The sequence below is a fragment of the Opisthocomus hoazin genome, chromosome 6 (genome assembly GCF_030867145.1).
Source record: "Opisthocomus hoazin isolate bOpiHoa1 chromosome 6, bOpiHoa1.hap1, whole genome shotgun sequence".
Taxonomy (NCBI): Eukaryota; Metazoa; Chordata; class Aves; order Opisthocomiformes; family Opisthocomidae; genus Opisthocomus; species Opisthocomus hoazin.
The window spans coordinates 69,816,505-69,836,543 of record NC_134419.1 but is presented as its reverse complement, the minus strand read 5'-3'; the positions used below and the strand labels follow the sequence as shown (position 1 = coordinate 69,836,543).

The following is a 20,039-nucleotide window of genomic DNA, read 5'->3' as shown; positions in this document are numbered from 1 at the left end:
GGTTCCTCCCCCCGGGGCCGTTGGATTCCGAGCGTCTCCTCGGCCCTTTCGGGTTTCTGTTTCCGGCCGGTTAGGTGTGGCGGGAGCACACGGGTTGGGCCTCGTGACGGCAGCCGGTTTGGGCGGAACTAACCGGGAAGAAAACTAGGGGGCGGTTGTCGCAAGACAGAAGCAAAAGAATAAGGCAGTAACTGACCAAATAACGCTTTTCCCGCCCGTCTCGAATAACGACCTCGGGAGGCGCCTTTCAAGCGGCCCTGTTGCTTCGGGAAGGAGGAAGGAAGGCGCGGGCGGCGTCCCCTGCTCGGGCAGCAGCTGTGGTAGCGCCCGGGCCCGCAGCCCCCTGGTTGGGCGCGCAGTTCGACGGCGCGGAGCGCGCGCGGTGGCGGGGCCGCGAGCCGTTATCCTCGGGGCTGCGCGCTGGCCCCTCCGCGGCCGTGGGCTGGGAGCAGAGCCCCGGCAGCTCCTCTCTCGGAGCGCCGGAACGCTCTTCCCAGCCATTCCTGCGGCAGCGTGACGGCGAGCGCTCGGGGTGTGCGCGGGCGGGCGGGCAGAAATGTGAAACGGCGCCAGTGCGCGGATAGGGACGTGGGTGCGTCCGCTTAAGGTGAGGAGAAATGACCGGTCGATTGCCGTTAAAGTCACGTTTTATTTAATTAAAAGTACGTACGGGTGCTTTTTTCTGGAAATGATGCCCTGGGGTCATAACTGGTCTGTGAGTCTTCTGCAGCCGGGTAAAGTCACGCGAGTGGAAGTAGCTGTGAGCGCTGCTCGCGTTCTGTCACCGTTTTCAAAGCAGCCGGCTGTGAAAAGAGGAACCGGCTGACAACCGAGGGCAAAGGTCTGGCTGTTGTCATGGTGTTCTGCTTCCCGACGTACTCTTCATTATGGCCAAAACTTTCTTCAGTGTATCCGGTTAAAAAAAAAATCACGAATAGGAAGCACGAAAAGTTGGAGAACTTCTGTTTTTTGTCCCTGCTGATGTTGTTAGTTGTCATACATTGTGTAAGATTGCTTTAAACTTTAAGAGACAGTCACGACTAGGCACAATCTCAGTGATTCTTTAATTGCATGCACTTTCTTTAGTCACTAAGTCTTTAACGCAAAATGTTTTCTGAATGTTGTTTTCTTATATGTGTTATTTAGATTATGTTTCTTATGGAATAAACCAACAAAATCCTATTCCCCCCCCTTCCCTTTTTATTGAACTGAGTTTGAATCTTGCAACTACAGTAGGGATTGTTTAAAAACACCCATAAACCCAGATTTATCTCTAGATTTCTCTTTTTTTGCCTGGTTGAAAGTGTTAACACATCAGTATTGAGCTGCATAATATTCTCCACAGTCCTTGGATGTGTCATGTCTAGGCTGAATGTCAGATATTTTTTTTTCTTAAAACTGGGGTTTATTTATTTTGCATTATTTGTGAAACATGGTTGTTTCTTTGTGTCTCTACTGTTGGTTGCTCAAAAGGCAGATTATGCAGCTGTATTAGTAGAATCCTAGTCCTATTAGACCTTTGAAGACAATGGAACATAAAGGAGAGAAAACCCAGTTACAACTAAATAGTATAATTTGGAATAATCTGTTAAAATTTTAACTGTAAAACACAGACTGCTAATATGTCCCCTCTGAAAACTGTGCACAGACTGTAATACAGAAGTGTTTGATAAAAATGAGGTTAATGCAACAAAGAGAACAAACTCTTCTGTGCCTGCTCCACTAGATGTCATCGTCACTGAAAGAATGAACACTTCATGACTGCAGAATGAGGGAGATTCAGAGCATGCCTGTATATGCAGTTCGCAAGAGGTGGAATAGACACTACCAATGTGGAATTATGCTCATTAATCAAAGAATCATGAGCTGTGAAAGTCTTTGTTTGTAGCTGAGAAATAGTCAGGCATCAGTCTTTAAAAAAGCCATAGAAAAAATCTGAGCATGGAGCGGATGAATCAGTGTAGCCAGTTGACTCTGTTGTTAAAGAGCAAATGGGAGGAGAGGTTGGGGGACCCAAACCAGATACACTTGTAAATGCCATGATTGTTAGAAGTAGTTTCAAAAGCCTGGGTTAGTATATCAGGAATTTACTGGTCTTGCCTCCAAATGTTTGCCTTTAGGTCTCGTGGAACCGTACAGGGCTTATGACCTGGCCTTTTTAATATTTGCTGCTCAGTTGCAGTTTGTAGGGTATGTTTTCGTGTACAATATTTCTTTATTTTCCAGGCCAAAGACAGAATCCAGTACTACCAAACGGATGAGACCTTTATCTTTCCCTATGACATGGGAAGTAAATGGAAGAACTTCAAGCAAGTGTTTACATGGTCTGGGATTCCTGAGGGAGATGGCCTGGACTGGCCAGTAAGAGATGGCTGTCATCAATACAGTTTGACGGTAATTGATCTTCAGTGATACCTCAAGTTAATCCCCCCCCACTACCCAATTGCCTGCTTTCCTTTGCAGTAATGTACCAGCTTTTTAAAGAATCAAAATAGAGTGACTAGTAATGCACATACTGAAGAAACAGGAATTCTGTCAAACATTCTCCCATTTTTGATAGACTAAAAAGTTACGCTTTTGTGAGTGGTTTTAAATGCTAATGATATTTTTTGTGTTTGCTGAATGGTTTCAATAGCTGACTTCATTTTGTGTTGAATACACAAGTCCTCTTAAACTAAACATTGCCTAAATTTCTGTTTATAATCATTTATAGATAGAGCAACTGAAACAGAAAGCAGACAAGCGAGTAAGAAGTGTAAGTATTTATGTAGTTTGGTCTGAAATGACTTTGAAATGTCAGTATAAGTAAATGTAAGTAATTGCTGAGACCTTTTTCTTGATTTTAAACTCAGCAATTCAATAAAGACTTTGTGTTTCCACACAAACAGTGTGTTGCAACCTCTGCTTAATTAAACTTAGCGGTTAGCTTTCTTTGCATTTGCATCTTAGTTTCCAGATGGTGAGAAGCATGATAATAAAGATGACTGTGCTTCATTGTTAAGCAGTTTATTTAGAATTTAGAGTCTCTTTGACAGATGTGGTCATTATGCTCAAATCTAACAGTATGCTTGAATTGATTTTTTTTTTTTTTTTTTTTTTGGTATGAGACTGTCAGCAAGGCCGTAACTCCTTGCAGTAATGCATTGCCGTGTTCTGTTCAAATTTGTAGGTGCGGTATCGAGCAGTAGAAGACTACAGTGGTGTCTGCTGCCCTGTGACTAAAGGCGTTAAAACATTCTTCACAACACCGTGCACTGAAGAACCTAGAATTGCACTGAGTAAAGGGGATCTGATTTTAGCCACAAGAGGCTTAAAGTTAGTGGCTCCACACCTTTATGTTTGGTTAAAAGAAATATAAAGAGGAGTTCTGGCATCTAATTACCTATTATGCTTTCCTCCCCAGACACTGGATGTATGGTGAGAAGATTCTCGACTCAGCTGCTGATGGTATGAAGCAGTTATTTTCACTTTTTCTGTTGAAAATTACAAATCAGTTCTGTAACTCTGTAGAAACGTGGGCAATATGACATGTTCAGTTCTCAAAATGTATAATGACTGACCTTATTGACATTAGCTTCTCTCCCCTCTAAAACCGCATCCACGGTTTTTACATCTGGTAGACTTGCCAGTTTTGATAACATTGGATGAAGCTGTCAGACTGAAAGAACACTCCTCTAGTAGTTTATGGAAGGTGGAGTTTTTCTTCATATTGTAAGAAAAAGTTTAACGTTTAGACTCGAAAGTGGTTAGTGATGGTTTCCTTTTTGAACATTTTAAGTGGTGGTCTTTCTTAAGCACTTTCAGATTTCATACCTAAACACCCCATGTACGTATAAGACCTGTGTTTACTCTTCGTACCTCTTAAAAACAAGGAGACAGTACATCTTTGGTTTGGGATCAGTTCCGAGGATTTTGACATACATTTACGAAACTAACAACTACAGCTGTCAGAGACGTTAAAGACTCCTACTGGTCTGCAGAGAGACAACATCACAGCCACCTGCATTGAAATTTTTACATTTTTTACTTTAGTTCTCCTTAGGACTGAGCTAAAGTTTTACCTGCCAGAGAATGCTTTGGATTCTGTTGTCTCTTCCAAGCAACTGTTAATTCATTGCATGTACATTCTATGTTGGCAGAATTGAGGCAGCCAACAGTCACCATGTTGGAACTGTCCATTCTTCTCATGGGAGGTCTGAGACCTTCATGGGCTAGAAGCGCTTCGGCAGCTCGCTCCAATGAACTCTTTTAAATAAACAGCAAACCTAAATGAGTCATTGAAATGAGTGTGGTAATAGTTTGTATTGTGTTCCTTATTGTGAAGATTAGCAGGAGATATCTCTGCTATATCAAATGTTTGGGTGTTTTTTTAAATCAGGTGAAATGTGGTCTGGGTGGGGAACTTGGTGTATACTGAGAGGCTGGATTAGAATTCAAAACACCATTGGCATTTTGGAGAACTAGGCTTCAGAAATAGGTTGAGGTTTGTTAGGAATGTATAGCAAAATGCTATCAATGGGCAGGAATAACAAGATGGAAAAATTAATGATTAAGTAGGAGTTCTTCTGAGGAAAAAAGAGTCAGTCGTAATCTTAAGATGAGTCAACACTTGCAAGAAAGAAAAAAAAGCATATAGCTTCCCAGATGCATAACATGATCCTTCTGTCCTGCTCAACACTGGCAGAGACTCAGCTGAAATACTGCTACAAGTAAAGGCAGTTACTGCATCTCAAGAAAGAGAAAGATCAGCTGTAAAGCATTGAGAGGAAACCAATGAGAGTAATCAGAGTACTAGAAAATGTGACTTAAAAGGGAAAACTGAAAGCATTGGGGTGGCTTACCTGGAGAGGAAGAGGAGATAGGAGGAAGCCAGGGTATGTGCAAATAGTCATCAGCTGCATGAAAGTCTGCTGTAGAGAAGGTTGTTAGCTGCTTCCTGTGTCCCTGGTGTGTAGAAAGAGGAGCTGTGAACTTGAGTTATCAACAGTAAGATTCAGATAGGGTGTTAGGAAAGATTTTTCTAACCAGAAGACTTTGGAGATCTCTGAAAACATTTTAGGCAGTGGGAACGAATCTGTGCGTCCCCGGGCAATGATGTTAGGAATGACTTGGATGTCCTGCCTTGGAGAAGAAAATAACCTAGTTGGCCTCTTGATGTCTCTTCCAGTGGTGTGTTTTTCCTCTATAGTGGGTCATGTTTTGATCCAAGTTAATGCAACTTTTCATGTCTTAAGGTGGCATAAGAGAACGAGGCTGGTTCCCTAGGAAATGTGTGGAAAAATACCAGTATGACTCTGAAACGGATCAACCAGTGGATGGAGAGAAGAAAAACAGATAGCCTTCTCATTTTTTAAATAAGAGATGGAATTTTTATTTCAGACCACAATCCTTTACTTGAAAATTTTCTGTATGTTACTTTAGACTTATGCAATGGATATGTTAGGACAAGGTTTTCTTTTCCTGGCAGCCGAAAGGGTTGGATATGCCTGTGCCATGGTTTGCATCCTTTTTTAACAATAAACAAGTGAAGAAGCCATTCCGTGGATTGCCTTCAGGATGCATCTCTTTCATCCCAAGTCAGGTTTTTTTCTTTTTGATGTTTAAATTTCATTCTGAGAGTTCATATTTCAGGTTTTTTCCTCAACCGCATCTGATTGTGATGCGTGCTGCTTGTCTTTTGTATTTTACTTTCTCTGAAGCTGCCCCTGAAAACTATAAAATAAACCTCTGATTCAAATTCAAGATAAGATTTGTTACCTGTGACTTTTAATGATTTGAATTGTCCACCTCGAATAAATGATGCATTCATATTCACTTGTGGATTTAATTGTTCTTAGACCTACAAGAACTTGTTTATAGGCATGGGAATGTGAACTGAGTGGGAATGAAAGATTTCACTGTTAAAAATTGTTTTTCAAGGTTAGAAAGACTTCAGCTCTTCCTAGAGGAATATTCTGTGCTTTCAGTGGCAAAAAAATACAGCCAGCTATATCTGCTGCCTCTGAAATCTGAGCGTGTACCCAGGAGACTAGAGTTCTTGATCTATCTTAGACCGAAAGGAAGCAGTAGTGCCAAGAATGAAAATTTTTGTGAGCCTAGTTGCTACTAAGAGATTAACACTTTTCCTAAAGAATTTTTATTTAGTATCAGATCTGTTTTATTAGAAGGAAGACATTAAAATGGACTAAGCTGTTCTAGCTGAAGGCTTTCTAAATGTATCCTAAAGAAGGCAGGTTGCTTGGTTCTCTCACAGTTAGTCTAGCTGCATGTCACATGTTGAGAGTTTTTGTAAATTACTGTTTTAAACTAACACCTGGTTTACCTCCACCTGCATGAGTTGTCTCAGGCAGATAAGCATTTTTTAAACAATATTAAACGTATATAGAAAGAACTACATACAGACAAGCCAGCATTACTCTTGTATGCTCATCCTCAGGCTCCTTATTTCCAGCACAAAGCCAGTTTTTTGTTACTTCCAGCCTGCTGTGCATTAGTGTTCATGGTGAGCCATAATCCTAGGCTGTTTATGAGCTGTGGCAGTGGAGCAGTTAGTGTTCAGTTTCAGTAGTTTGCAAGCAGATGCTCTTGAAATCAAAGCACTTATTTTTGAGAAGCAAGCTTCATTAGAGGTACAGAAAGGTGTCATTTCCCTGCTAGCAAGAGCTGAAAGGCCAAGACTCAGCAGGAGGTAGCTATTTTGGAAATTGGCAGGAAAACCTCCAAATTGCATGGAATACTCTTAGTCTCAGCTGCAGTAGTTTCTGTTCAGTGCCTGTGGAATCTAGAACCAAAGTACAAAAATAAGCCTGTTTTGCAGCTGAGGAAGCTGGCAGCTAAGGACCTCTTGTTCTTGACTATGAATGATCAAATGGATAGTATCTAGACAAGCAGGCACCAATTGGCAATGTACTAGGAACAGATGAACAGCACTAATAACCACAGTTGATTGTTAGCTGTTGGAAGGGGAATTTGTGTAAGCTGTGGTCTGTTTGTGGAGGACTGGATATGTTTTAGTGGTTGAAGAGTATCTTCCACTGGATTTCAGCTTTTATCTGAGCAGAGTTTTGCACACTAAGATCCCTACACTGTGAACTACAGCATGCCCAGGAGCTCTGCTTCAGCAGTGGGCTTGCAGTCTGAAGTGGACTCTATATGCTTTTCTTTTTAAGCTTTCCTCTTGTTTCTTTGTCATTACTACTACCAATTCTGCAGCCACCAGGGACCACCAGAGACCATCGAGGACCCCATGGAAGCCCCACAGAGACCCAGGCTGCATGTGTAATGACTATGCAAATATCATTAGTTCCAGGAAATAGAATACATATGTATGAACATGCCAGGAAACCTCATGCACATGCATGTAACAGGGTGATAGAAGCTTGGGGTGAGATGACATGACATGCTATTACAAACGGTTGGTTCAATACAGCCGCCGCAAATTCATCATTAGTTTGACAAAACTGTGCGACCAATTGGGATGTAAGAGGCATTATTACTTGGTGTGGTACAGCTCCAGCAATAATTTTTGCTCGTTGGCATCCTTTATGGATTATAGCCGCAATAGCCTCAATCCTTGTGGTCACAGTTCGTTTGAAATGGCTAGGACTGAAAATCCATTCCAGGATGCGTAATGGGTCTGATAGTTGCTCCTGCCATTGAGCCAATATCCCAACGATCTCTTCTCGAGAGTCATAGATATATAACTGGATCGGGGAGCCTTCAAGTATCCAGGAGATAGAACCGTGTGAAATCTCTGCGCAATAATTTGAAGTGCTGCCTCTGCTGGTTGTGTTAATTGGCGTGGTTCGTGAGGATCCTTTCCGTCCTGCAATGCTTCATACAGGGGCTGTAAATCCGTATTGGTTATTCCACAAACGTTCTGAATCCATTGAAGGTCTCCCACCAACTTTTGGACATCATTAAGGGTTTTGACGTTGTCAGCACGTATAGTCAACTTTTGCGGCTTAGTGATGGTTTCAGTTAAAGTCATGCCCAAATATTTCCATGGGGGTTGTTGTTGAATCTTTTCAGGAGCCACCACTAAACCCCAATCTTCCAACATCCCCTTTAATTCAAGAACAATGTCATCTTGGATTGGACATCGTGAGGCCAATACTAAGTCATCCATGTAATGATACAAAATTAGTTCCTGATGAGATCGTCGGAAAGGTTGCAGTGCCAAATCCACATACCATTGGCACATTGTTGGTGAGTTTTTCATACCTTGTGGTAGCACTACCCATTGGTACAGCTTCGTGGGTGATGCTCTGTTAATGGCGGGTACTGTAAATGCAAACTTTTCACAATCATCCGGATGTAACGGGATGGTAAAACAACAATCCTTCAAATCTAGAATCAGGATATCCCATTGTTCAGGTATCGTAGCTGGCGACGGTAGTCCGGGTTGTAGCGGCACCATATCCTGCATTACTGCATTAAGTGCTCTTAGGTCTTGTAAGAGTCTCCATTTTCCGGACTTTTTCTGAATGGTAAACACAGGAGTATTCCAAGGACTAGTGGATGGGACCAAGTACCCCAACTTCACTTGTTCATCCACCAATTCTTGGAGATGGGCGAGCTTTTCAGTAGACAGCAGCCATTGGTCCACCGAGATCGGCTTTTTTGTCAACCACGTGAGCTTCAGTGTAGGCCTGGATGCGCTCGCTTCAATGGCCGCTGTCAAAAAGGCGTCTGAATGACACAACCCCATTGTGATAATACGTCTCTGGCTAATAGCCAAATAGTAGTATTCAAGACATAAGGGTGTGCTTGTGTCAGCAACTTATCATCTTGGTCTACAAAGGTAATGAACTCAGTACTCATTTGTGTCGCTGTTGCACCACCGATTCCTGTCACCATGCCCGACACTACCGTCAATGGCCATGATGCTGGCCATTGGGCCCTCGGGATTATAGTAACATCTGCTCCGGAGTCTAACAACATTTTCTGGTCTTTTAGTACAATGCCGTTCGGTCCTTTAATAGTGATCTTTCTTATGGGCTGTTCTGTGGAAAGAGGTTGTACGAATGCCACCAAGGGGGGTCCACTTGAGCCAAAGGCATCACTTCCCCTATCGTTAGGGTCAGTTAGGGGGACCTGAGCAATGAAAGGAATCAGTTGGGCAACCTTGCTGCCTCGTTTGATGATTAATGGTGACGTGAATACTTTTAACATAATCCCTATTGGGCCTGTGAAATCTGCATCAATTACCCTTGGTAGGACAAAAATTCCCTGACTAGATGCAGAGAATTGCCCCACCAACAATGCACTCAGCCCATGACCTAAAGGTCCTGTGGTTACCGAGGGGACGACATGCACCTTATCATCTTCTATAGTGATGTCTTGTCCCACGGCCAGATCGACTCCTGCAGCACCGCTTGTGGCAGCTCGGAGCTCGTCGAGACAGCCATAGCTGTGGGGAACTTTCTTGTCCTCGCGCCCCCCATCCTGGCACTGCTTTGCCCGTTTCCCGACAGGGGGGTACCATGCTTTTTAAACTGTGACCTGCATTGAGCTGCTTTATGCCCGAACTTGTCACATCTATGGCACATCCCTACAAATTCGTCAGCCACCACCTTTTGCTTCTTGATCTGAAGACAGTTTCTTTTGTAATGGTCTTCCTCTCCGCAAATAAGACAACCAGTTTTTGCTTTAACACCTCGATCCCCTTTCCCCGTTTGCATGGCAGGTCATAAAACAGTGGCCATAGCAGCCGCATGTATTCTGGCCTTCTCTCTTTCCTCTGCTAAGTGAGGTCATCGGGAACAAGCCTCCACGTACTGACTAAGGGTAGACCCACTGGGTGGGGATGCAATTATCTGTTGACATTGAGTGTTGACATTTTGAAAAGCTAAATCCTTTCCTACTGCACCTTTTGCTTCACTTGGCAGATTCGGTGCCGCATCTAACGCTTCCTTTAATCAGTCTATAAAGTGCATGCACGGCTCATCAGGACCCTGACGAATCTGCGTGTAAGGTAATACAGGCTTCCCAATACAGACTGTGACTGTTGCAATATTCGAGGGTGTAGTGCTGCTTGAGCCGCCCCGTCGCGGAAAGCGCCAGTACCCATGAGCTGGTCTAGTGTAACTACACGTAAAGGATCATCGGCACCTGGCTGAAGGTTTTGCATCATTGCAACCTCACATTTATCCCGCCACTTATCCTTCCACAACATAAAGGCAGTGGGGGGTAACACCAATTCTAACAAGGCTCGGGCATCAGCTGGCACTAATATCTGATTTTTGAAAAAGGTGGTAACCAGCATCATAACTTGCTTGTTATCCAAACCATAGTTCATTACGGTTTTTTGTAACTGACTCACTGTTTTGCAGTCAAAAGGAGCCCATATCCGTTGATTCCCCTGCGTAAACACCGGGAATGCTGTTAAACTGTTTGGTAGCATTTGTCCTTCAATTACAGCATTTTCTATTACCCCCCTCCATTGTTGTCCCATATTAAAATTAGGGTCGCGTATCGGGGGCGTCCCGTCTCCACTCTGACCTCCAGCGGCCACACCACCCCCCTCTGTACCGCCGGGTCCCTGCAGACCACAACCACCGGGCGCGCCATCAGGCTTTTGAACACCGGATGCCCCCCCTCCTTGCTCTCTCCACTTCACGCCCCTCTTCCACGCCTCATGTTTGTCATCCCCCACCCCCTTACCGTATTTACTACATAAATAGTGATCAGCGTCAGCTAAGCTCATTTCCCCGTCTTCCAGCATGAGCCTAACCCAGCGCCATTGTGAATGCTGTAGTGGCGAACTTTTGTTAATGCTTCCATTATTTGACCCCCCTGAAATCACCTCCCCCATCCCGTCCGACTCCCCACATAAGTGCTGCTCGACCGCTCGCAAACCGTCCGTTATGGCCTGGTGAGCCTTTCGATATGCCTGTTTAATCGTGGCGTTACGGGATCCTTTATCTAGTCGTTGCATCTCGTCCAACAGCTTTGTCATTTGATCCTGCTGCTTTCTCAATGTGTCCGTAAGTTCACTTTTATGAATCTTTGGGTATAATAGCGATGTTGCTCCTTCGGGCGAGTCAGTATCCATTTCTTGAGAATCGGAGTCCGGGAGCGGCGCGTTCTCCGGCAGTGGTGGGGCTGCAGGTGGCGCTGGTGCCCCATCTCCCAATTCAATCCAAAACTCCGTTTCACTAGGACGAACGGGATAAGCCTGAGGCGCCGTACAGGGATCTTGATACTCTCCCGCGGGTTGACTGATTGCATAAACAGCTCTTGCGGCGGCTGCAGCCACAGTAGCATCGTCCTTCATATCAGCAATCATGTTTTTAACAGTTTGGAAAACAGGGGCTAATTGCCGCGCCTCTTTGTTTCTAACCTGCACAGAGTCCCACAAGTCCATCCCAACTCTGTGCCACGCATCCGGATCGAACAGCTGATCCATTGTTATCAGCTTTCGGCAGTGGCACCATAATAATAGTCCCGACATGTCTCCTTTAGTTAACTTAGCGTCGGCTCGATCCACCAATTCCAACAGGCTTTTCAGCGCCGTGTTTTCTGACGCCGATACAGTGGAACCCATGCTGCCGATGTTCATGCCCCCCCCCAGCATGCCGTGGATCCGCTCCTGCCTTTCTCAGGCAGCCCGGCTTACCTCGCCAGCTGGCAGTCCCCTGCCTTTTTTTTTGCCTGCGATAAATCCTCAGGGTCACTACAATGCTGAGTTTCAGCATCCGTGAAAGGACGGGAACGACTCTCACACGCATTGTTACGATGCACAGTCGGATTATTTATTCTCCCATTTGTGAGGTTATATACATTTTCCATATCTGCACACGTGATCACGCTTATTCGGATAGGCGACAGACATAAATCACGCGCTGTTCACACGCCCCACATTCCCTTATGATTGGTAACTATGCACTAACGCCAATAGCAACAGACCGCCTCCACATCCTTGAACACATCTTGTTTTTGCTAACCCACATCATGTGCGCTATCAGAACTTTCTCAATGGCTATTCTTAGCTGTCTTTTCCAGCAGCCTGTTCAGTTATGCTGTTTTGCTTAAGCGGCCTAGTCATGCTAATTCTCAAGCTACATCGACCCCAACACGTGAGAGACGCTCCCGAGGCCTGGGCATTGCCAGAGCGTCGGCGACCACCCCGACGCCCACAGAAAGCAGCTGAGGGAGCGCAAGCAGCCGGGAGTGCCGCCCAGGGAGCGTGGTGCGGCAGCTTGCACGCTGGGAGGGCGGCTCTGCAAAGGAGCGGCGTTCCGCTACTGGAGTGGGAGACCCTACGTACTCATGACCCAGCAACTGGGACAGCTCTGTGACCATCTGTGCTGGTCAAGGGCACTCATCCTACCTGACCCTCAAGGCAGAATGGTGGGCACTCGCCTGAGAGGAGGGGCTGGTGGGGAATATGGAGCTCAAGGGCAGCCTTGGCTGCAGTGACCACGAAAGGGTGGAGTTCAAGATCCTGAGGGCAGTGAGGAGGGTGCACAGTGAGCTCACTACCCTGGACTTCAGGAGAGCAGATTTTGGCCTCTTCAGGGACCTGCTTGATAGAGTAGCATGGCATAAAGGCCTGGAGGGAAGAGGGGCCCAAGAAAGCTGGTTAATATTCAGAGACCACCTCCTCCAAGATCAGGAGCGATGCGTCCCAACAATGAGGAAGTCGGGCAAAAGTATCAGGAGGCCTGCCTGGATGAACAAGGAGCTCCTGGACAAAGTCAAACACAAAAAGGACGCCTACAGAGCGTGGAAGCAAGCACAGGTAGTCTGAGAGGAATACAGAGAGATTGTCTGAGCAACCACGGTTCAGGCTAGGAAAGCTAAAGCCCTGATAGGATTAAATCTGGCCAGGGACATCAAGGGCAACAAGAAAAGCTTCTATAGGTACATCAATGATAAAAGGAAGGCTAGGGAAAATGTGGGCCCTCTCTGGAGGGAAACGGGAGACCTGGTTACCCGTGATATGGAGAAGGCTGAGGTACTAAATGAGATTTTTGCCTCAATCTTCACCGGCAAGTGCTCTAGCCACACCACCCGAGGCACAGGCAGGGACTGGGAGAATGAAGAACTGCCCACTGTAGGTGGAGATCGGGATCAAGACCATCTAAAGAACTTGAAAGTGCACAAGTCCATGGGACCCGATGAGGTACATCTGCGGGTCCTGAGGGAACTGGCGTATGAAGTTGCTAAACCACTATCCATCATATTTGAGAAGTCATGGCAGTCTGGTGAAGTGATTGGAAAAGGGGAAACATGACCCCCCTGTGCATGGCAAGATCATGGAGCAGATCGTCCTGGAAAACATGCTAAGGCACATGGAAAATATGAAGGTGATTGGTGACAGCCACGCGGCTTCAGTAAGGGCAAGTCATGCCTAACAAATTTGGTGGCCTTCTATGATGGGGTTACTGTGTTGATGGATAAGGGAAGAGCAACTGACGTCATCTACCCGGGCTTAAGCAAAGCATTTGATATTGTCCCGCATGACATCCTTGTCTCTAAATTGGAGAGACATGTATTCAATGGATGCACCACTTGGTGGATAAGAAATTGGCTGGATGGTCACACTCAGAGTTGAACATCTTTGCTGGTGACATGGACAGTGGGATTGAGTGCACCCTCAGCAAGTTTGCTGACAACGCCAAGCTGTATCGTGTGTCTTAGCAGCAGCTAACAGTACCAGCCTGAGCTGGGGCTAGACAAAACTAAAACCGCGACGGCTGCACTCTTGCACAGACACCAAGGAGGGGTTTGACTACGAGACAGTCACTGTATGCTATGAATATCTGTAGCTCCGCGTGTTGAGCCCATTGAGCTCTCCTGTATGGCGGCGGGCTCCACGGTGGTGATCTCGCCCTTGAGCAGGGATGTCTGCCAGGGTTACTCCTCGAGGTCAAGAGACCCCTTACCTGGCATCTGATATCTACAACAAGGTAAGCGATTTTTTACATTGGGCCTAAAAGTATATTGTATGCTAGTGACATTTATATATCGAGCTGTAGCATAATTATTAGAAGCATAGTCAGTAGTAGAGTGTGTAACCACTGTCTAAATTGTTGTCTAATCATTGTCTAAATTGCCATTTAAACCATTGTCAAACCACTGTTTAGGACCTGTGGGGGATGTGGTGGTTGGAGGCCATCTTGGGTATAGTGATCATGAAATAACAGCGTTCCCTTCCTTCCTCATTGCCTCTTTGCTGGCAGAAAAAATCAGGCCTCCCAGGTTCCCCTGCCTTCCTCAGAGAGGACGGCTGCTCCCAACTTTAAGGAACCAACTTTCATGCTGCATTAAGGCCTGCCAGGAAGGCGCTTGGTGCATGCAGCCTAAGACCACCTGTGGTTTGACTGAAGAGCAGAGGGTTGCTCAGACCTGCACGGCCACCCCAGGGGATCTGCTTTGTGCTTTGGTCACCATTATTCTCCGATTCAGCCTTCTAGCTCTCTGCCAGCTTCCACAGAGCTGTTCAGCAGTCGCTCTGCGACCAGAGCTCTTCTCCTTCCTGCACCAGGAAGGTACTTGCTGGTCGCCAGCAGGAGGGAAATCCTTTTGGATGGCTGGCATTTCCCAGGCCCCTTGTTACCCTCCCGTAGAGCACAGGTGACTTTTTTGGTGTAAAGGGCATATGATGGGACTCAAACCCTCAGGAACAAGTACTGCCCTGACTCCCCTGAACTCTGTGGAGTAAATTCCTTGCCAGGTGTTTGCAATCTCTCTTCAAAAGGATTTCTTGGCTTACAGTGCAAGCAGGAAGGCTTCAGTTGGTAGAGCAGCAACCAGGCTGGGGAACAGGACCCGGAACTGGGGAATGGGGAACGCCCTTTGGCTACTACAGAAACACAATCTACAGAAATCTTCGTGTCACAAATAGAGACATGACACTGAACTTTTAAAGAAAAGGAGCGTTGCCACTTTGCCACAATTCTCCCTCACCTAGGCGAGGATGATAGGAAATGTGTTATAGCCTTGTCCAGAACAAAACAGAGCTGAAGTGTGTCAAAATCCGCTGGGGCTGGGGCGTGTGATTTTGGGGGACAAGCAGCGAGGGCCACGCCAGGTGGTCAGGCACAACCTACCTTGCCAGGAGATGGGCCATGCCGGGCCCTGCTCCTGTGGGCAGGCGCAGAGATCTGCAGACCTGGGGTGGGTGTGAACTTCCCCCTGGGAAACTGAGCAGTCTGCGAGGCCAGCATGGGCCAAAGCACATGGCCATGGCACTGGCCAGCCAGCCAAGGCCAGCCGAGGAGGAGGGACGTGTGGTGAAGGTGCTGCCAACGCCCAGGAGAAGAGAACCCTCTGTGCCCAGCCCCTAACGCTGCCCCTGGAGAAAGGGAGAGGAGGAGGAAGAAGGCTTGACGAACCTGATCTGCTTCTATGACCAGGTGACCTGCCTAGTGGATGAGGGAAAGGCTGTGTATGTTATCTACCTGGACTTTAGTAAGGCCTTTGACACTGTTCCCCACAGCATCCTCCTAGAGAAACTAGCTGCCCATGGTTTGGATGCGTGTACTCTTGGCTGCATAACGAACTGACTAAATGGCCAAGCGCAGAGAGTGGTGGTGAATGGAGTTAAATCCAGCTGATGGCCAGTTGCAAGTGGTGTCCCCCAGCGCTCAGTTTTGGGTCCCGTCTTGTTTAACACCTTTATCAATGATCTGGATGAGGGGATTGAGTGCTCCCTCAGTAAGTTTGCAGATGACACCAAGTTGGCCGGGAGTGTCGATCTGCTTGAGGGCAGGAAGGCTCTGCAGAGGGATCTGAACAGGAGTGGATCGATGGGCCGAGGCCAACTGTATGAGTTTCAGCAAGGCCAAAAGCTGGGTCCTGCACTTTGGTCACAACAATCCCATAGAACGCTACAGGCTTGGGGAGGAGTGGCTGGCAATATGCCCGGCAGAAAAGGACTTGGAGGTGCTGGTCGACAGGCAGCTGAACACGAGCCAGCAGTGTGCCCAGGTGGCCAAGAAGGCCAACGGCATCCTGGCTTGTATCAAGAATAGTGTGGCCAGCAGGAGCAGGGCAGTGATCATGCCCCTGGACTCGGCACTGGTGAGGCCGCACCTCGAGTACTGTGTTCAGCTTTGGGCCCCTCCCTGCAAGAAGGACATTGAGGTGCTGAAGTGTGTCCAGACAAGGGCAACGAGGCTGGTGAAGGGTCTGGAGAACAAGTCTTATGAGGAGCGGCTGAGGGAGCTGGGGCTGTTTAGTGTGGAGAAGAGGAGGCAGAGGGGAGACCTTATTGCTCTCTACAGCTACCTGAAAGGAGGTTGTAGTGAGGCAGGTTTTGGTCTCTTCTCTCAAGTGACTAGTGACAGGACGAGAGGAAATGGCCTGCCAGGGCTGCTGCTGAGTGCCCGCCGTGCCCCGAGGGCAAGGGAACGGCTCCTACCTGGATGCAGGCCCTGTGGAACCAGGTGTGCTTGCACGCCGGGCACACCAGGGTGCTGTGGGACTTTTCGTCCCCCACCAGCTCCAGGCAGATGAGGCAGATGGTGTTCGCCTCCGGAGCCGCCTCCACTGCCTGCCCTGGGCAGTGCTCCCAGCAGAAGGTCCTGGGGGGAAGCGGAAAGGGATGGGTGAGGTGGGAAGTGCTGGGGCCTTCCCTGGTGGCAGTGAGGAGGGCAGAGTGCAGAAATCAAGGACCAACTTTATTGTGCCGGTGGAGGAGGATCAGGGCCAGCAGGGAAGGATGGCACATGGCTGGTCCCACGACGGCGTCCAGCCCGGCTGTAAGGCTGCTGGGCCCAGCGATGCAACTTGTAGCGGTCTTGCGTCCGCACGGGCCCAGGGGGGCTGGAGCCCCTGCTTCTCTCCAGCACATGGGAGCCCCGGGAGGACTGCGATGCCAGCTGTCTGGCGGTGCTGGGGCTGCTCGCCTCGGGTGCCGGCGAGCTGATGGATGGCCCCTGCACCGCCTGGCTGGAGGTGCCGCTCCCAGCACGTGGTGCTGGCACGCGGCTCCTGTCCCGGCAACCTCTGAGGCGGGTGTAGGGATTTGGGGCCCGATGGTGAGAGCGGGAGCGGTTTCGATCCCGCATGGGCCCAGGGCTGCTGGGGCGGAGGCCTCCCTGACGTGCTGGAGAGCTGCTGTGGGACTCTTCTCCTGGCTGGCTGGCAGTGCTGGGGCTGGCGAGGTCCAAGCTGGGGCTGGAGGCTGGAAGGGGAAGCAGAAAGGTCAAGGGCACGGCCTCCCAGGCACAGAGCAGGAGAGGCCAGAGCCATGCCGCCAGCCCTCCGGGAGCAGAGAGGCTCTGCCAAGCCCACCTTGGGCACGCGCTGCCAGGCCTTGCCTGGCCCCCGGCCCCAGCGCAGGGGCAGTGGGGGCTTTGCCTCTTACCGGTGCCCAGGCCAGCACAGCCGTCGCACTCCCAGCTGTCCATGCTGCTGCTCAAGTTGGAGCACCCTACGTGGGTGCCCTCGGCAGCGCAGGAGCTGCACAGGAGCAGCTCCCAGGGCCTGGGGAAGCAAACGGGTGCATGGCTGTGAGGACAACGTGACCGCAGCACGGGATTGTCGGGCAGAGCTCTCGTTCTTAGACCTTCCGCTTCGAGCCCTTGGCGAGACAGAGATGCCATGCAGAGCCCCAGGGTGCAGCTTTGGCAACTTACCCCTCTTCCTCTGCCTGCTCCCGGCCTCCTGGACAGACGCAGTCACTGGCGTCACAGCGGCTGTGCCGCTCGCTCAGTGCTGCGTCTACCTGGCTGTCCTGCGATGGCAATCTGATGGATAAAGGAAAATGGATGAGCCCCTGCTGCCCCGGCATAAGGCAGATGCAGGGCGTCCATGCTCTTCTCCCCTGCCCTGCTTCCAACTCCTCCATGAAGCTGAAGCCCAGACTCACAGGGCAGCGGAGGGCCAGGACTGCTGGGGCATACCCTGGCATGGCACAGCACTTGCACCCTCCTGTCTTGTGAGCCGAGCAGCAGGACACCAACCTGAAGGGGACTCGGATTCCCATGACGAGCATTTCCGTGAGAAATGCGTCCCTGTCCCTGCAGAGTGGGCACTGGAATGAACAGATGCCATTGCGGACAGCCTGTCCCTGCAAGAGAAACAGAAGGAGCAAGAGTGAGGCCCTGGTGCTGCTGAGCGCCCGCTGTGCCCCGAGGACGAGGGAACGGCTCCTACCTGGATGCAGGCTCTGTGAAACCAGGCGTGCTTGCACGCCGGGCACACCAGGGTGCTGTGGGACTTTCTGTCCCCCACCAGCTCCAGGCAGATGAGGCAGGTGGTGTTCGCCTCTGGAGCTGCCTCCACTGCCTGTTCTGGGCGGTGCTCCCAGCAGAAGGACCTGGGGGCAAGAGGAAAGGGATGGGTGAGGTGGGAAGCGCTGGGGCCTTCCCTGGAGGCGGTGAGGGAGGGCAGAGGAGGTACCTGAACTGGAAGAGGAACTGGGTGACGCACCCACCCTCCACGGCGCAGGGAAGGTGGAAGCTGCGGTGGCAGTGCGTGTCTCGGCAGGCGATGGTGGCCCCGCTCTCGCCGCAGACGAAGCAATGCTGGAAAGAGCACCGCAGCCCCCGTCAGCGGCAGCCTCCAGGCCTCCCCAGCCAGCCCCACACCTCCGGGCAGGGCCCAGGTTGTGGCCGCTTCTGGGTCACAGCCTGCAGATCCACCTAGCAGACGAGGCTGCGGTGCTGGAGCCTCTGTGGAGCTGCCGGGAGCAAGACTTTTGTGACAGAGCTGCTTGGAAGGGCTGGGATTTCTTTCAGTCCTGCAAAGCTCTCCTGGCACAGATCTCCCTGTTCTTGTCAGGTCCTCACCTTCTGCGTTGCCCGCTCGACTGTGCGCCGAATATCCTCAGGGAGGAATCCAGTGAGGCCCGGTTCCTTGAGCCGTTGCTGATAAAGCTCATTAGCAAAATACTGCAGAGGAGAAAAGGCGAGGAGCTGATGAGGAGAGTGTGGGGGGCACGGCCTGTCAGAAAGCTGGAGGGAGCCGCGAGGAACTCACCAGGCAAAACTCATGGGCACAGAGCCCCTGCTTCTGCAGTTTGCGCCCACAGATATCCGGGTCAGCCTCCGCGCGGCGGCACAGCGTGCATGCTGGAGGGGAGAGAGCAAACGCCAGCGGGAATGAGCAGCTCTGCGGGGCCGGGGGCCGCGTCCCTGAGGGATTGCCCCTGAGGGCTGCTCTGTGGCTGCCCAGCCGGCTGCTGGGCAGGGCTGGGGGCCTTGCAGAGGGAGTGGGCGTTGCAGGCACGGGTGTCCCAGGAGGTGCCCACTGCCCAGCCTGGGCCCCCCTTGCTGAGGAGAGGAGGGGCCCTGCCCCGGGGCGCTCCTGCCTCCCCCTGCCACCGCTCTCGGCCCTCGCTGAGCGCCCCGGGAACCCGTCTGCCAGGCTGTGGGAGGGACACTTTGCTCTCACCCGGCTCCATCGGGTCGAGGGTCTTCTCGTACACGGCGGACATGGCCCACGTCAGCAGGGAGCGCCTGGAGCCGTCACCTCCAAATTCTCCTCTGCTGACTCTGAGGGAGAAGCAGGACGCGGGTGAGGGACAAGCGAGAGGCGGGTGAGCCTCAGCACAGGCCCAGAGCCCCGAGGCGTGGGGCCCCCGTCTTCCCTGGGCAGCCCCTCAGCAGCCCCGTCCCTGTGCTGCCATCTCCTCACCTCACCAGGTCGCACGGAGCAACGGCCTGAGCCCAGCGTTCCATCCTGTTCCGTGGCCCCGCGGGTCACAGTGGCCAGCTGCTGTGACATCAGCACAGCTGGGCTGCGTGCGCCCCAGGTCCGGGCAGGGACACCCTGGGGCGCTGCCACCCGCTCTGAGAGGGCCGCCGCGTCCCAGGGGTGGGTGGGAAGTGCCGAGGCGGGGGCCCGAGCCCTCAGCACCCCTGTAGCCAGGGCGGGTGCTCCTGCAGCAAGCGCAGAGCCCAGGGCCAGGTCCCCTGGGGCAGCCGTCGAGGGTGGCCCTGTTGGCCGAAAGGTGCTGCTCAGGCCGTGCGACCCCAGGGGCCCACCCTGGCCACGGGAAGTCTCTGCTCCTGCCCCCGGCACGGGGAGCGCTGCCAGCAGGTCTGGGAAGGGGATCCTTCCTCTCTGCGCTGCGCTGGTAA

General features: G+C 50.3%; 1 protein-coding gene and 1 pseudogene across 3 annotated transcripts in view; one reads left to right on the top strand and one right to left on the bottom strand.

Moving 5' to 3' along the window:
- The first annotated feature begins 114 nt into the window (after positions 1-114).
- Positions 115-20,039, top strand: part of LOC142361665 (palmitoyltransferase ZDHHC6-like) — a 32,078-nt gene continuing 12,153 nt past the window's right edge. Inside the window, exons 1-6 of one of the 3 annotated variants that reach the window (XM_075423751.1) lie at positions 121-607; positions 2,227-2,394; positions 2,714-2,755; positions 3,170-3,315; positions 3,404-3,447; positions 5,235-5,810. In XM_075423751.1, coding sequence (XP_075279866.1) covers positions 2,284-2,394; positions 2,714-2,755; positions 3,170-3,315; positions 3,404-3,447; positions 5,235-5,338 — 447 coding nt within the window. In that variant the 5' untranslated portion in view covers positions 121-607; positions 2,227-2,283 and the 3' untranslated portion in view covers positions 5,339-5,810. Of the gene's footprint in view, positions 608-2,226; positions 2,395-2,713; positions 2,756-3,169; positions 3,316-3,403; positions 3,448-5,234; positions 5,811-20,039 lie in introns of those variants that run through there. The other 2 variants (XM_075423752.1, XR_012764294.1) reach the window with 2 other exon arrangements.
- Positions 12,587-19,393, bottom strand: LOC142361658 (E3 ubiquitin-protein ligase PHF7-like; annotated as a pseudogene).